The sequence below is a fragment of the Trichosurus vulpecula genome, chromosome 8 (genome assembly GCF_011100635.1).
Source record: "Trichosurus vulpecula isolate mTriVul1 chromosome 8, mTriVul1.pri, whole genome shotgun sequence".
Classification (NCBI taxonomy): Eukaryota; Metazoa; Chordata; class Mammalia; order Diprotodontia; family Phalangeridae; genus Trichosurus; species Trichosurus vulpecula.
The window spans coordinates 252,562,995-252,581,689 of record NC_050580.1 but is presented as its reverse complement, the minus strand read 5'-3'; the positions used below and the strand labels follow the sequence as shown (position 1 = coordinate 252,581,689).

Sequence of the window (18,695 nt, the reverse complement as noted above, 5' to 3'; positions counted from 1 at the left end):
TTTAAATTTCTTAATTTTAAACTAATTTAACTATACCAGAAGGTGGCATGTTTTTCTTCTGAAAAGCATCTATCTTCCTTTTGATTTCTAATATATCTTAAACCTTAAATAAAATAATAGCTACCCATCTTTTAATTGTTTTTTTTTCCTCTTTCTTCAGAAATTCTAGGATCCTAGCAGTTAACCTAAACTTATTACTTTCAGTCTATAAGATCTAAACCTTTATCTTATTTTTTTTTTACTTCTCTCCACCCCCAGGGATATTCTTTTGTTGCTCCTTCTATCTTATTTAAACGCAATGCAGCTGTCATAGATCCTCTTCAGTTTCACATGGGAATTGAACGTCCAGGAGTAACAAATGTTGCCAGGAGTGCAATGATGAAGGTAGAGAGATTTTTTTAAGCTAAGTAATGTATTTGTAGTTTGAATGAATTCTGATATGAACACTTTAACAGTAATATTTGTTTCTTAAGAGGTCTATGATATATTAAAATCTTAATGTGAGGAAAAAATATACCCTTACAATATTAGATTTGTACCTATTGTTCTAGAGAACTGTTAAATGCTGGTTTAAGCTTTTAAAAATAATTTAACAGGATTAGATAATTTAAATGAATTTTAACAAGGATGAAATATTAATCTATTTTAGAACTTTGATAAATATTTGATATTCACTAAAAATATTCCAAGAGGTCTTACTTTTAAGTGTTATATGTTATTTCTTTAAATTATACGTTATTGTTTTGTTTCTAGGACTCTCCATTTTATCAGCACTATGACCTAGATCTTAAAGACAAACCATTGGGAGAAGGAAGTTTTTCAATTTGTCGAAAATGCTTACATAGGAAAAGCAATCAAGAATATGCAGTCAAAATAATAAGCAAAAGGTATGAATGTTTTTGAAAACATTTTTGTGCTTTTGTACCCATACCATCTAATTAATTTTATAAGTGAAGTTTAAAAAAAATCATGGTTGTAAACATTTTTAGGATTGTACTCAGAGGTTCAGTCCTTTGGTTCATAGTAACATACACTTATTTAGTACTTTACATCACAATTTAACATACATTATTTCATTTCTCACAATAGCCCTGTGAGAACCAGCTTTTACACGTATTATTATTTTAATTTTACAGATGAGGAAAACTGAGACTCAGAGAAGTTAAACAACTTAACCAAGGTCATGTAGCTCATAAGTGGATGAGTCATAATTTTAGCACATTTCTTTTAATTCCTTATCCAGTGTTCTTTCCACTGTGACATGCTGTCTCAAAATAATAGTTTACGTTTGATCTTGTACTTTATAGTAACAAAATTTTTTCACAGGCAGCATGCATCCTTATAATGCATTTTTAATAGAAATGTTCTTTGCTTTTGACAAGGACATTTAGCTGAGATAGTTTTGTTAAGTGTTACTAATAGTCAGATTTGCCTGGTTCTTTTTTAGATGCTATTGAATGTATACAGTAACTTTTCCCTAGAAATTAGTCTAGCATTGCCAAAGTGTATTGATTTGCCTTGCTTGACTATACTTCCTTTTTACAAGGGAGAGTTCTTTTGAGGAGTACGATGCGGAGAGAGTCATTGAGGCATGACGACAGTATTTTTAAAGTCATCAATAAAACATTTCCAAAATAAAAAAGATTTTAGGTTACTAAGGGTCATTATTAGGACTAGCAAAGAGATGTGTTTGTTTTGGTAAATGATTGTTCTGGCTTCTCTATTGTACTTTATAATACAGTTACCAAATTATGAGACATAGGAAGTATTGTCATTTGACTTGCTTTTGCAGGGCTCAGTAATTAGTAAACTAAATTAATGAACTAAAAATAAATTAACTGCTTGTCCAAATGAACTGTACAAGTCATTGCTTTCACAGAAATTTTGTTCTGCCCTGACACTGATTTTAAGTTCTTGGTACACATTAAATAAAAACAGAATTAGATTTAGGGTAGTGTTGAATTGGATATATGCTTGAATAGATTGGTACAATATGGCTGCTTCATTTTACAGAATGGAAGCCAACACTCAGAAAGAAATAACAGCTTTGAAACTCTGTGAAGGACACCCCAATATAGTGAAGTTGTATGAAGTTTATCATGATCAGGTATTTCACTGCTAAACATAAACATTACCGTTTCTTTGCCTACCATTAACTAATTGACAGGATGGTTTAATATAAACATACCATTTATCATAATAGAAACATATACTAAAATTAGACCACATATTAGTCTTTTCTCCTATGTACTGTTAGAGACTCTTTAAAATCAATTAATGTAGGGGGTCCTTAATTTTTCCAGTATTCCTTCTATTAACCCTCAAAATGTTAAGAAGTCATTTCTTTGATCATGTAACTATTTATTTTGTGTTTGGTCCATATTCCCTTTATTTTGGGGGTTGGTTCCTTTAGTTCTAAGGAAGTAACTTTAACAAAAAATTGGTTACTTCAAATACTAACAGTAATTAATTATACATTCAAATAGTAAACCCTGATGGTGACTTATTTTTAATTTGGAAGAGTATTGTTGGCAAAAATGAAAACATACAGATCATTTGGCCGTCTTTTTGTGGCTTTAATGCCACAGGTCATGATAGGAAAGAAATTTCACAAGCCACACCTACCCCCTTCCCCAACATTTTGATATCAGATTCATATACCTGTCTAAACTAGTATGTGGTTATGTGCAATTGCACATAAAATGGAAGAAGACCTTTAATAAATGTTTCATCTTTGTTTCCTGTTGCCTAGTATAGTGCCTGACTCATACAGTAGTAGCCCTTGATAAATGTTTATTGAAATGAATCAAATTGCACTCAAAGGAAGGAAGGGCTGATTGTGGTACAAGGGTTAAATGTTGGTGGGAGCTGGACAAAGCTATCACTGCTACTAGCTACATTTTTTTTTTCGATGATTCAACCGCCGTAGTTGTAGCCTAATTCCTAGGAGACCTACCTTCACTAGCACTGGATAGATTGTTACTCAGCAATTCCTTCTTTTCTAGAGGGGCTCTTGAAGCCTCACATCCTAGCCTCTTTAGGCAGAAAGTAAAGGAGACAACCCAGAAGTGTAAATTTATTGTTACTTACCCTGTTCCAGATAGTACGACCGGCTTAAACCAGAAGCCAAGCGCTAGCCTCTGTTTTTCCTTTTCTCTCCGCTTTCTTGCTTGTGGTCCTTCCACTAGGAACCATGACATTACTGACCTAGTGTGATACACTGATTCACTGAAATATCACATAATAACTAACCAGGATAGTGGAATTTTAGTGAGGTCAAGAGGCAGATTGGTGTGAACAAGCTGGCAGTGAGGAGGAAATGCATCGAAATATAGCTAACCTGATGGAGAAAGTAGTGTTTGGGGGATCCCAGACCATCGTGTCTGCGACTGCCTAGGAATGTGGATGCAGAGTCCCTCAGTCTTTTGTTCTCATCAAGGGTCAAAGAATTAGCTTAATTGAAGGCACTTGGGGTTGGGGAAGAACTTGTGGTTCTAAAACCACCCACCCAGGATCAGGGCCCATGCTGTGAGAACTAGGCCAGAGCTGCAGCAGCCAGAGGAAAAGATGTGATGCCAGCATTTCTCAGACTTTCCTCCTGTACCAGTTCCTATTATTGGCTTCTCTTTCTTCCTTCCCTCCCTCCTGCTTGTTCCCACTTTCAGGTGTTGTTAATGTGCTGAATTATGAGGGGCACTGTATCCTCCTGTCCCCATATCGCCACCTGAGATATGAAGGGGCATCTGAAACCTATTTCCAACCTAGAGTTCTGAAGCTACTATGCATTTAAAAATTCTCCGATTAATTTCCAAGCAGGTGGCATCAGAGGGGATTGACCCCTGACTGGCAGGTTGGCAGCAGACCTCAGGTACCAGATTCCTAATGCCTAGTTTACGTTTATATAGTCAAAAGTTATTATTTGTGTTTGTATTAGTTTAGTGCTGTTTCTTTTATGCAGCGGCGATACAATCCCATATTTCCTTATATAGATGTGGTATTCTTCCTATGTGGAGACTCTATTAACTCTCCATCAGAATGACTTATGTTTAAAATTGTTTTCTTAGTTCCTTGAATGCAGGGAATGTGTCATTTTTGTATTTATGTCCCCAACACCTATCACAATATAAAGGCATTTAATAAATCCTTGCTGGTCAATTGGTGTTCCAGTAGTGTTGCTGGATTTTCCAGAGTGAATAACAGTAGCTGGATGAGAGTATGGCTTTAGACTGAATGTGGAATATTATTCTCTTTATGAAGCCAACTGGCTTAAATGTATCTTAAATGTTTAACCTTGACCTTCTTAATCCTATGAAAAATAATTTTAAATTAGCTTAGTCTTTGATAACCTAAGAGTCCATCTCTTAGAAAGGTTAACCATTCACTTTTATAACTTTCATTGTATTTTGCTTTTTTTTACTAAGTAAAAAAGAAACTATATTCAGATAATATTAGATGACAGTGAATTTCTACTCCAGTCTTATTTTAATATGTCATCATGAAATGGAGGTGTCCTTAGAGGTCTCATGTCAGTGTTAGTAGAGTGGAAAGTCTGGCAAGTCCTAACAAGATAGGATGATTTGGAGGATGGCCCACCTACAGATCTTCTCTTCATCATTTTAGAATTAGCCTAGTTAAGTTTGGAGATGCTCATCGTCAGGTTGGCTAAAATTGACAAAATTTTTTGCCACAGCAGTTGTTGAAAACTTCCAAGTTGTGATGGGATTATTGTCTGTGATAACACAGGACATACCTACCCAGACAAAACCACAGATCCTTGAACTATCAAAGAAGATAGCAATGTAGTTATGCTTAGGGCTTATAATCTAAATATTTTACCTTGTCTTTTTCTAAATTTGAGAGTTCTTTAAGATTTAATTTTAAAACTAGTTTTTCAATAGCTCCTATGTTAATATTATGTAATAAAACACATGCAAAGCTTATATAATTTATGAAAGAAACATTATAATTAATCATGGCAAAGTATTAGTATCAGAACTTTCATGAATTTGAGAGCAAAGGTAAGTGTAGAGACAGTGTCACCTGTAAATTTCCATAATAATACACTGGCAGCTTGACACATAGGTGTTTGTCCTAGGTATTCATAGGAGCTCTGAAACTGATTGCTTAGCTAACACTGAGACCAGGCAATAGAATAACATTTTTATTCCTTTTGAAGTTAAATCTGCCATTAAATGGTTATATCATGCTCTCAGTTGGGGGTGGGGAGGGGAGCGGGAATCCAGAGTAATTATTGATGTTCTTTATTTTTAAGAGCGTACAGACCAGATCATAATGGTGCTGTTTCCACTTCTTAGTCAAAAGAAACTAGATTGAGAGGGTTGAAGTAGTTCTTTGCATAGAGCAGGGATGCCTAACCTTTGTAATGTCATTGACTCCTCTGGCAATTGATGAAACCTGCAGACCTCTTCTCAGAATAATGTTTCGTTTCCTACATTCATAATTGAAGAAAATGCAAAATTTCAAAAAATAGTAAAAATAAATATGTAATTTTCTCCCTATCTAAGTTCATGGGTCCCCTGTAATCTCTCCAGAGATCCAAAGTTCAGAACCCAGGCCATCTAGGATTGTGGGTGTAGAGCTGGAAGGAACCTCAAAGATCATCTAGTACAGGCCTTCGTTTTACAGATGGGTTCAGAGACGAGGGCTAGCCACAGACCCAGGCTCACAGGGTAGTAAGCAGCAAAGCAAGGCTCTAAATCCAGGCTTGAACTTCAGCATTCTTTCCATTGTATTACAACTTTGTATTGCGTGGAATTCCCAGGAAATCATTAAGGAAAAAGATGCGCAAATATTTTACTATGGGAGTTTAGATTTTCCATTGTCACCTAAATGAAATTCTAAAGAGCCATAATTTTCCTCATTTTTCCTTTGTTTTGTTACTTTGACCACCTCTGTTAATTTAACAAGGCAATTATATGTTTTGAAATACATACAAGTGAAGGTGTTTAACCGATTGGGTAGAACGGTAGCCTTAATAGTCAAGAAGAAGTGAGTTCGGGTCCCACCTCTGACAAATACTGGCTGTGTTACTCTGGGACTGTTACTCTGTAACATCCCAGTGATGCTGACAGCTCTTTAATAAGATTTTAAGTTGCAAAAGAGTACTCATCTGTATTGGTAGAGTTTCCTTCCCATAAGTTTCCTATACCAGTGAAGTCACAGATCTGAACCAAAAAATTAAAAAAATTTAAAAAAAATTTTTAACACTTCACAAATCCCTTGTTATTTAGTGAAAATGGGGACAACAGATGACACCCCTGAGAAGTTCTTCGCAGACTTGGTAGATCGTGTATGAATGATTGATGGAAAAACATGGATTCAGATAGCACAAAATGGTAATATTCGATGGCATCATGAACTGCATCAACGGAAGATAAAGCCTTACCAATTAAACCTTTGACTCATCAAAGTGTAAACCACATTTGATAATGCTCATAACAAATGATCTAAAATGTTATAAAGACTTAACATTAACACAGACTTACCAGTATTAAGGATTCCACACACAATTGTATTTGTTTTCTAGCTTCACACATTTCTGGTGATGGAACTTCTGAACGGGGGAGAACTCTTTGAACGAATTAAGAGAAAGAAACACTTCAGTGAGACCGAAGCCAGTTATATCATGCGGAAGCTTGTTTCAGCTGTGAGCCACATGCATGATGTGGGAGTGGTACATAGAGATCTGAAGCCTGAGGTATAGAATAGTATAATCTTAAATAGCGTCATTATTACTTATTCAATGATTGTTTGTGTCCTTTCTGCTTCTAGGGCATTCTTCTTAAATAGAAAAAAAAAAACTAAAAGCGTGCTTCTTGGATTTCTTTTTCCTTTCTATTTTAGTCTCAAAGGAAACTATCCTTTTTTGCCAGTTGATCATCTTGAAGTTATACTTGTATGGGTGAGAGATCCTTTTATCAAACGAATACTTTATGCAACAGTTGTGAACTAAAATTAGCAATGAAAATTTTGTAACCAAAAAAAAAATCAGGAAATATTGTCATGCACACGTACTATATTAGGGATTTTTTAATGATGTATTTAGGAAGTATATTTTTTACCTTTCTAATTTATTTATTGCTCTATGAATAGAAATGTAAAGAGTTGCATTGCTAGTATCCAAATATAATTTCCTTAGTTTATTTAACTGTATTATATGCATATTTTTAAATGCTATAGTGGTATAATTTATATTAACTATAAAATCACTTCTTCAAATGTAGCAGCTTTTTGTGAATTTCTCACTTCTAGTTGTTCAGTCTCTCAAATAGATCTTTTTTAAAATAGTAAAATTGTGAACTTTAAAGCCTCCTTTAGAAAACTAATGAGAAAAACAGTAATTTTACTATTTTTGAATGAACCAATTATTCCTATGTTATTGTGTAACTGATAATTTTATACTAATGAATTCCCATTAGCTTAGTACAAAATCGTGTGTTCCTCTCTCTCTTTTGAAACACAGTTATATTAAATTTTCGTTGATTATAATATACCCTAAGTAGCATTTAAAATAATAATTTATTTGAAGCTTATTTCCATGTGAGTAAAGGCATATAAATATTTCTCTAGAAATAGAATTCATACCTTTAATTTAAATAACTTTGGGTTTTTTTAACATAGATATCTTTGGATCACACCAATATAGCTGATTAACATATTTAAAATTTAGCTTTCAGTGGCTATAATTGCTCATATACTTTTATTAATATTATAGATAATTGCCTAAAAATTGTCTTTCATATATCTTCAGCTCTTAAAGCAGCCTCTGTGCTTTCTTCATTGCAGTTCTCACTCTCCTACTTGCCTCCCACTGAAAATATGGTGCTCTGTGTTAGAGATTAGATGTCTATTTTTAAATGTGAAAGCATACCACTTAAATGTTTTCCTGATAGACAAGGAACAAGCATCATTTTTTTTAAATTGCAAAGTGTTGAAAGTACTGCTTTATGTCTACATAGAGCCACACATTTTCACATATTTCATTCTTTAATGGTTGACCATCTCATATATCTGAGTGTGTGTACTCCCTAAATTTGACCTCTGATCATATTTAATTAATGAAAAATATGATACTCTTTTCATTTATCTAACTTGTAGAATTTTTAAAAATATTGTAATTGAGCTCTACTGTTAGCCTATTTAATACATTCTTAAGCAAGTTTCCAATAATTTCTAACCAAATTAGGTTTTGGAATAATAAAAAGGGTTACTTTATTAGATTTTTATAGAATATCTTTCATTTTGTGTTTTAAACATTAGAATATTCTTCTGAAATTAAAGTGTTTCTCCTACCCTGATTCCATACTTCATAAAGATAAGAAATTTATGCTTCTTTCAGTGGTCAGTTATGTGGTTTCCAATTGCTGGTTTCCTATATATAAAATCATTGCTACTATGTGAGATCACTAAATACTTTAATGAGGTACTACATGCTTTTAAAATTATCATTTACTTGTTTAGAACTTCAAAATTAGTTACTAATGCCAAAGTTGGTTTCATACTTGAGGTGGAAAACATAGAAACAATAGTGTTTATTCCCCACTACTTCTGACTGTACACATACCCAAACCCAGTACCTTCCTCTAAAAGTCTGCTCAATCTCTACACTTTGGGCTTTGGGGAAGGAGAAAATAAAAATTAGGAGGGGCCCTCCAATTTGGTGTGCAGATGCTCAGAACAGGATAAAATGGCATTAGAGTCACTGAAATAAGAACAATAGCCATTTACCCTTAATCAGTCAAACAAATTAGCATTTATTAAGTTCCTACTATGTGCTAAGCACTGTGCTAGGTACTTTACTCCACCTGCCTTTTTAGCAATGGTTTTAGGGGCATCATAGTTCAATCACAATAAAGAATAACATTAGGTCCTTCCCTAAGACAGTTATAATATTTTTTCATTTCCATTTTAATAAAAGATCATTAGTCTATTCTCTCCCTGCTTCCCTATCTTTTCAGTGATTACACCACATTCAGACTTGACTTAAATGTACTATAAAGCTTCTTCATGACTTAAAGAATCCCACTTGTTCCTTTTTCAGCTTTTAGTAGCTGATAAAGTTCTTAATTATAGTGATTTATAGTATATACAATCGTAGCAGATTTGAAATCACATATGTAGATTTGAATATTGTAAATTCTAATATGCCTAAAAAAAAACCTTTGTAATGAGTAGTTTTAGCTTACTTTTATTTCTTTATTATTCCTTCTGATTTAGGAGGAAATTTTCAACAATTATATTTAATGACAACTGAGCTGTTTTTCATTGTAACCTTTTTCTGTTCACTGCTTCCTTTCTTGCTAGACCTCCAAACATGTGCAAGTCTCCCGATCTGTTAAAAAAAAAAAAAAAACCTTTTTACTAGGCGCTACAATGTCAACTAGCTATCATCCTGTATCTCAGACAGTCTCCTTTTAAAAATTGTATCCATTCTTTGCCAGTAGATCCCTGACTTCTGACCTCATCATCCAACTGAATCTGTTCTGCTGAAAGTTATCAGTGATTTTTTAATTGCCAAATCTGATAGCCCTTTTTCAACCTTTATCCTTAATCGCAGCTGAATTTCACTCTTTCTTTCTGAATACTGTCTCCTCTCGTAGTTCTTGTAATTCTACTCCAGTTCTGTGCCCCAAGGTTGTGCCCCAAGTTTCTGCCCTATACCCACTCCTATTTTCTCTGTATACTTTCTTACTTTGTGATCTCATCATTTCCCATAGGTTCACGATACTCCCAGATCAATAATATCAAGCCCAAGTCTCTCTTCTGAGCTCAATACCAATCATTATTTGCCTTTTAGGTAATTCAGATTGTATGTCCTGAGGGCATTATGTCACTCAGTCACATCACCCAAACTTGTCCAAAACAGAACTCATTATCTTGTCCAAAAAAACCCTAACTCCTCCACAGAATTTCCATATTGCTGCCTAGGCTATCACATTCTTTCTAGTCACTCAGTTTTACAACCTTAGCATTATCCTCTATTCCTCACTCTCTCTTATTCTGCATATTCAGTCAGTTACAAAATCTTGTTTTTACTTCTACAGTATCTTGCTCCTATTCCTCTTTATCTGTACCCTCATAACCATCCCTGAAAAGTACACTACCAAGGTAAGTGAACTTACCCACAGCATTCAAAATTTCTCCATTTGCTGTAACTCATAACCACCACTCTTGTTCAAGCCCTCATCACCTCTCACTTTCAGTACCCTCCTAACTGGATTCTCTAATTCAAGCCTCTCTCTTCTCCAATTCTTCTTCCACTCTAACGTGATTTTTCTAAAGTACAGTTCTGACCAGGTCACCCCAGTCCCCCACCCTCACTACGCATATGTACAGATTCCCTCTCTATAAATTCTAGTCGTTACTTCTACCTTAAATATAAATTTCTTTGATATTTAAAGCTCTTCATAACCTTACCCACCCTCTCACTTTAGTTCTTTCCATGTAGCCTGTTTCCTGTACCTTGAACACTATAGTCCATTTCCTCTTTGGGGGCGGGGGCCTTTGTACCAGATGTCTCCTGTACATAGGGTGCTCTCCTTCCTCTGCCTCTTAGAATCCTTGGTTTCCTTCAGGCATCAGCTGAAGTGCCATCTTCTGCATGAGCCTTTTCCTGATCCTTCAGCTGCCAGTGGCTTCCCCAACAAGGTTACCTTGTATCTGCATTATATGTGTTTTTTAACATATCCATATATGTACATATTATCTCTGTCTCTGGAACATAAGCTCCTTGAGGGCAAAGATTGCCTCACCTTTGTATTTTATAATCCTAGCACCTAGGAAAGTGCCTGGCTGGTGAGTCAGTGCTTAATAAATGCTTGATTTATTCTATTTGTTACAGAAAATTATATTTTCCTTTAAAATTTGAAAAAAATGTAGAACATAAACCAAATCATGTTGATGAGGTTGAGATAATTTTGATAAAATATGAAAAAATACTGAAATATATTGAGTCAAAGAGACCCAGCTGGTTCACAGGACCTTGTTCATGATGGATATAGCACAGATTCAGCATTCACTGCAAAAACACTGCATGTTAAGGGAAATAATATATAATAAAGCTGGAAAAGTAAGTTGGAGCCAGGTTATGAATGGTTTTAAAAAATAATCAGAAGCATGTGATCCTAGGGGCAATAAGGAATTACTGGAGTTCACTGAGCAGAAGAGTGGCTACTCGTTCCAGAAATGTCACTATAGCAGCTGTTTGGCAGATGGGTTGGTGAGGCAGAGACTTGAGGCGCGGAGACCAACACAAAATAGATACAGCATGATTTGGGGGGGAAGTATCAGCAATTTGTGGAACCAGGAAGGGATTCATGTCAAAAGGTCGTACCAGAACTGACACTGAAAGAAGCTAGGATGGCATTAAGGAAGCATTCCAGATATGTAGAATAGCCATTTGAAAGGGCAAAAAGATGAGAGATGGATTGCCAAGACATGGCAGTAAAAAGGCCACTTTGGCTAAACATATAATATATATTAAAGGGAATAGTATTTAATAAATTTGGCGATATAAGTTGAGACCAGGTTGAATGGGGTTTTAAATGTCAATGGAGTTTGTATTTGATCCTAGAGGTGGTAATTTATTAAGAATGAGGGTAAGCTGGTCATACTTGTATGTATGGAGAAACACTAATAGAAGAGATTTTGTAGAGAAAGAAATTCTAAGAGTTAGCAATTGATTGGATATGTGGTGTGAGTAAGAGTGAGGAGTCAAGAATAACACTGGGGTTGTGAACCTGGATGACAGGGAGGATGGTGTTGCCTTTAATAAAAACCAGGAAATTCATAAGAATACCAGGTATGAGGGGAGAAATAAAGAGCTCAGTTTGGGACTGAATTGAGTTTGAAATGCCTATGGTATATCAAGTTCAGAATGTCTAATAGGTAGTTAGTGACTTAGAACTCAAAAGAGAGATTGAGGATTGGTCTATAGAGATGATAATTAAGCCCCTGAAAGCTAAGGAATTTACCAAGAAAGAGCATAAAGAGAGCCAGAAGTGAGCCTAGCACAGAGCCTTGAGTAAAACTCACAATCTAAATATTTTCAGTTGTTTTGACAGATCATCTTAAGGTATGGTGCCCAGTTCCTTCAGTATCCTGAGTGCCCTCTTCTTTATGGACTGTTGTTTGTCAATGTTCATTGTAATATATGACTCCTAAAGCAACAGTTCACATTTATGTGAGAACTTAATGGTTGATAAAGCACTTTCCTGAATGCAGTATATTTAATGTAGTCCAACCAGATCAGAGTACAGTAGGACTATCACTTCTGGATGCCATATCTTTTTTTATGTAGCCTAGGATCACATTAGGTATTTTGGCTGCCATATTAGATTGTTGGCTCATATTAAGCTTACAGGCCACTAAAGCATTACATATTTCTCTCCTTCCACCCTCTACACCACCTGAACTCTTTTCTAACTCCTATAAATCTGGCTGCTCTCATAAGACACTGAATCTCTAGCTGTCCTTTCCAGAACTGGATGTATCTTCTCTCATGCTCCACCCCACCCAAACCCTAGTACACTAGTCCTGGAAGATCATTTGGAATATTCCTCATTCCCCATTGTTACTTTCAGAACCTTCCCTTACCTCTCATTACTCAGCAATTTCTTTCTCTGAGGTTCAGCCTATCCTGATATATATCTCTATCCAGATATGTCACTCTATTCAGATCCCAGTGATTTTTTTTATTGACCCCCAAGTCATCCCCCTTCCTTTCTTTCTCCAGGAGTTCAGTTCCTAGCTCACAGCCTTCCTCTCCTGGATACTCTCTCTTCTCTGCATTTTGCTAACACTGTACTTACTTGGTCCTTTCCCAGTCTGACCACTTGTCAGTCTCCTTCACGGCTGTCCACAAGATTATCTGGCATGACCTCTGATTCTGTTTGGCAAGGCCATGATCATTCCCTAGTAGTCACCAGTTCTCTTTCTAAGTGCTCAAAACTGTTCAGTTAATATGTTCTAGAATTTTTCTGGGGGTGGCCATCAAATCGAAGGAATCTGCCTTCTTTACCTTTTTTTTAGAGAGGGACAGAATTTTCCCATCTGCAGCCAATAAATACTTGTTCCCTTACTCCCTCAATAGGCAAGCATTTTTGAAGTACTTTCTATGGGCCAGGCACCTTAAGGCACTTAGAATCTCTTGAAGGGAAATAGCGTAGAAGCAGGTATAAGTAAATAAAAAATGTATATGAAGTATATACAAAATGTTCTCTAGGAGGAGGGCAGCAGCAAGATCAAGACGGGCTTCCCAAAGGTGGTAATATTTTAGATGAGCTTTGAAGGAAACTAGGTAAGCACAGAGAGTGCGTTTCAGGCAGGGAAGTTTGTGCAGAAGGTGGAATAAATAGGAAACACTAAGAAGTTTGGGTTTTTTTTACTGGAATATAATGTTAGTGAATGAGGGTAATGTGCAGTAAGCCTGGTAGATTGGAGCCAGATTGTGAAGGACTTTAAAAGCCAAACAAAGGAGTTTATATTTAGAGACGAGAGGGTGTGAATGAATGTGCAATATATTAGGTAGAATCTATAAGGTTTGGCAGTTGATTAGATGTGACAAATGAAGGAGAGAAAAGAGTCAAGGAAAACTCCAAGGTTACAAAGCTTAGGTGACTGGAGGGATGGCAGTATCTTCACTAGAAATAAAGAAGACAGAAAGGTGGGGAAAGTTGGGGGGGGGGGGAGCAGAGAGTAGAATAATGAGCTTTGTTTTGGACATGTACAATTTGAGTTGCCCGGAGGGTGATCCAGTTGGAGATACCTAATAGGCAGTTGGTGACGCCAGACTGAAGTTCAGGAGATAGGTGAAGGTTCTGTATTGAGATAATAACTAAATCCATGAAAACTGCTGTAATCGAGAGATTGCTGAGAAAGGGGCGTAGAACAGGCCTGGGGCCCACCTAGATATCTCCCCCATCCTCTTGGCGCTGAAAGATCAACGACCAGTGATTGTTAGGGAAACAAGACCGAGACAGCAAACAAATAACAAAAATGTAATTCAATGCAACAAATATTTATTAACCAGTACTGTACACGACGTACTTTATTAGGTACTGGGGATACAAAGACAAAAATGAAATGGTCTGCACCTTCAAGAAGCTTATACTTTGTGGGGTCACTAGGTGGCGCAGTGAGTGGGGCACCGGTCCTGGAGTGAGGACCTGAGTTCAAATCCAGCCTCAGACACTTGACACATGTACTAGCCGTGTGACCTTGGGCAAGTCACTTAATCCCACTCACCCTGTCCAAAAAAAAAGAGAAGAAGCTTATACTTTTTTAAGTGCCATGTGTTTGAGATTTATTTTGGATTTTTTTTGGGGGGGAGCGGTTCAGATAATAGTATGGGCAATCAGGGAGGAAAATGAACAATATCATTTAGAGTGGTTGGGAAAGTTTAAGGAGGAACTAGAGTTTTAGAAAGACCTGCTCACCAGGTGGAAAGAGCAGTACAACCAAAGACACAGGTTGGAATTAATGATGCTGTGTCACCTGAGTGAAGAATGAGGAGATAGGAGTTTGGAGGGTCCTGAATGTCTGGATGAGTTTTCCTGATAAGGCATAATCCCATAACAGATGAGTTAATCATTGTCAAATCTTGAAACAAAGATAAAAGGATCAGCAAGAGATAAGCATACAAGAGCAGAACATGGTAAGAAGAACTTCAAGGAATGAGGAGTAAAACGGGAAGTGCCAAGATTTATTTACCACAGAGTTTCGTACAAGGGAGTAACATCTAGGAGCTATTGTTTTAGGAACATTAGTTTTTTAGGAAATGAAGAGGGAAAACAGGAAGGCTGTTGCACCAATCCAAGTATGATATGATGTTATGAAGCACTGGATTGTGTATTGTATGTAAAATGAGGAATGAATCCAAAACACATTCAGAAAAAAAATTCTGTGGGATTTAGATTCATCCCCATTGTGTAAGAGGTGAAGAGTCCATGAAACAGTTTCTAATGATAGTTAATATACTCAGATGCTTCATCATAAACTGATATCATCTATTGAAAGCACTCTTTTTATCTGCCCTAGTGTAATCTGCCCTAGTAACACAATTTGTAGTGTCTAGTTTGTATTATAAGTTTTAAATGTGAAAAGGTCTTTATAAAATTTTAATAGTTTTTTTAATATTTTACTTTCAAATGTTTATAACTTAAGCCCATTTAGCATTTTTACATGTCTGCTATTCGCAAGGTGCTATGCTAGGCACTTCATAGAATAAAGTCATATAAAAAATAGTTTCTGCCCTCTGAGAGCTTAGAGTCCAGCTGGGAGTATATAACAAATAACCAAAATGCACTAGACCCTGATTTCACTGGAAATATTTTAAATATGTGTTAGTGGAAGAAGTTTCCATACTGTGAGTTCCACATGTCCACAAAATCTCAGGTCTGGCTAAAAAAAGAACTACTTAGAAAGCATAGTTAAGTGGTAATTCCAAAGGAGGAATTATGAACCAGAGATAAAACAGTTTCAGTTATCACCCCAGTCTAAAACACAACTCAAACAAGGTAAAAAGTCAGTGAATTAACAGCAGAGAAGGCCAATATTCTCTAACCCCTAAGAGCCAATTAACATGTCTGCTCCACTGCTCACATTCCTGATGCTACAGCTGCTGCATAAGCTGACCCCTAGCTTATAATAGAACTCAGTTTCACATTCCAGCTCTCCCAACCCTCCAGTGTCTTGAAGATCCAAATTCTACTTGAACTGGCAGAAATTCACATAGGTCTTGATAGCCATGTGACAACATTCTGTGCTATAGAAGAGTGAAGAAACAAAGGGAATGGAGCTCAGTGTGTCTACTGGTAATAGAACTAAACTCTTCACTCTGACATCCCCTCTTTCCAGTGCCTCAGAGAGCCAAATTCCAAATGGCAAAAATTTGCTCAGGCTGCAATAGTAGTGTGGCAGCAGTCTGGCCAGTTCGCCAGAGAACCGATGATCGGAGGGAACTAGGCAAGACGTATGTATTGGGACACTGTGTGGCATTCCGCTATGCCTGAAGGAAAGAGTCTGTCTTCCATCTGGGGCTAATTCTATCTTATCAGAAGGCACTTGGGGCTAAAACCTAGGCTTGTGAACTATAAATTTTCCAGTGTGGGAGAAGACTGAGACACTTTGAGATCTAGATACCAGGGAACCCACAAGGGAGTCAGAAAGTGAGCAATAGAGGAAAATGAGGAGAAAAAATACTGAAATTACCAAAGACCTTGAACATAAGCAGATATACCAACAAGGAAATCATTAACAGCAGAAGGAAGTACAGTCTCCATACAGAAAAGATTTGAGGAATCTATAAATAGATGCTGCAAAACAAAGGAAAATGATTCAACACGTAATAAGGCAGAGGACCTGGAGGACCCTGTGAATTTTGAAGAGAGCATGAATCACAGCAAACATTCCTGAGTGGTCTAAAGGAGAAAGAAGAATTTATTGCCTGCACAACAGAAGCAATTGGCAGAATAGACACAGTGACAGGCCTCACTAAAGAAACAAAAGAGACAATGACTGATTGGGAGTGTAGACCCAGGGAAATGAAGAACAATATGGAAGAAGAGAAGCAAAAAGCAATAGCTTTAAAAGAAAACATGCTTTCAAAACAAACAAAACCTATTGATCTTTAAGACAGAATGCATAGAGACAATTTAAGGATGCTAAATCTTCCAGAAGAACTTGATAAACCCAAAAACCTGAACACCATAATGCAAAAAAATAATGCAAGAAAACTGCCCAGAATGTCTGAACACAAAAAACCAAGTTCCAATCAAAAAATTTTGGACCACCTCTGGATAAAAACAAAAACAAAAAACCAAGGCTGCAAACTCTAAGACATATGGTAGTAGTTAAATTCAGCAATTCTGTTTAGAAAAAATTTTATAAGCAAGCAGGAGAAAGACCTTCAAATATAAAGGAAAGGAAATCTGAATAACACAAGACTGTTCTGCACTCAGCAGGTAACACAGGAGGGAATAGTATGATGTCTTCTGACAAGAAGCAGAGCCCAAAGTGGCCTACTTTGAAATCTGAGTGTAACTATAAATGAAAAAAAATGAACATTCAACAATAAAGAGGCATTCAAAACATTTTTAGGAAGAAAACCAAACCTGAAGAGACCATCTGCTTCTTAAACACCCTGGAAAGCAATGGCAGCAACAACAATAACAAAATAAAAACGGAAAGACCATTAATTCAGACTTTATGAATATTCATGAGTAGACAGGGGTAGAAGTAGAAGTTAGATAGAAGCAAAACCTTACGGCACCCTGCCTACCAGTGAAAGGAGGAGAGGAGGAAGAAGATAGAGGGGAATGTGTGATGAGCCCTGTTCAGATCAAAGGCTAACAATGAGGGAAAATAAACCCCTGCAGTCTCTTAGGAAGAAGGTCCACAGGAGAATGGCTGAAGAGGCAAAGGGAGGGATTGAAAAGGGGAAAGCCTATGTGTAGACCAACATTCTACATGCTTTGCTGAGATAAGGTCAAACTGGATACACGAATTAGACACAAAGAGCGATGCCATAAGCAAATTGGGAGAGCAAGGAATAGTTTAGCTCTCAGATGGATCTATGGAAAAGGGAAGAATTTATGACCTAACAAGAGATAGTGAGCATTGCAAGATGTAAAATGGATAATCTTGATCATATTAAATTTTAAAGGTTTTGTACAAACAAAATCAATGCATCCAAGATTAGAAGGTAAGAAGAAAGCTGGGAAACATTTTTTATAGGAAATGTCTCTGATAAAGGCCTCATTTCTCAAATATATGAGAACTGAGTCAAATGTATAAAAATATAAGTCAGTACCTAATTGATAAGTTATCAAAGGATACAAACTGGCAGTTTTCAGACAAATCAAAGCTATCTATAATCATATGAAAAAATGCTCTAAATCACTGTTGATTGGAGAATTGCAAATTAAAACAACTCTGAGGTACCACCCCACACCTAACATTGTCTAATATGACAGAAAAGGAAAATGACAAATATTGGAGGGGATGTGGGAAAATTGGGACACTCATGCATTGTTGATGCAGTTGTGAACTGATTCATCCATTCTGAAGAGAAGTTTGGACCTATGAATGAAGGGCTATATAAAACCATTCATACGCTTTGATTCAGTAATACCACTATTAGTTGTATATCTCCAAAAGATCCCAAAAAAGGGAAATATTTATAGCAGCCTTTTTTATGGTGGCAAGAGATTGGAAAATTGGGGAATGGCTAGACAAGTTGTGGTACATTATTGTAATGGAATACTATTGTGCCATAAGAAATGATGAACAGGATAATTTCAGAAAAATCTGGAAAGACTTACATGAACTGCTGCCGAGTAGAGTGAGCAGAACCAGGAAAATAGTGTACACGGTAACAACAGTATTTCATGATGATCAATTGTGAATGACTTAGCTATTCTCAGGAATATAATGATCCAAGACAGTTTCCGAGGACTCACGATGAAAAACACTATCCACATCCAGAGAAAAAAAACTGATGGAGTCTATATAAAGATCAAAGCATACTATTTTTCACTTTGTTTATTTTTTGTGGCGTTTTTTTCTTTTACCTGTTTCTTTCACAACAAAACTAAAGTGGAAATATGTTTTACATGTTCTCACAAGTTTAATCTATATCAAATTGCTTAACATCTTAGCAAGGGAGGAGGGGAAAA

At 36.3% G+C, this 18,695-nt stretch overlaps 1 protein-coding gene across 1 annotated transcript in view; it reads left to right on the top strand.

Moving 5' to 3' along the window:
• Positions 1 to 18,695, top strand: part of RPS6KA5 (ribosomal protein S6 kinase A5) — a 207,503-nt gene that overhangs the window by 157,706 nt on the left and 31,102 nt on the right. The window contains exons 10-13 of the mRNA XM_036735228.1: positions 259 to 384; positions 754 to 887; positions 2,014 to 2,107; positions 6,548 to 6,718. Coding sequence (XP_036591123.1) covers positions 259 to 384; positions 754 to 887; positions 2,014 to 2,107; positions 6,548 to 6,718 — 525 coding nt within the window. The remainder of the gene's footprint in view (positions 1 to 258; positions 385 to 753; positions 888 to 2,013; positions 2,108 to 6,547; positions 6,719 to 18,695) is intronic.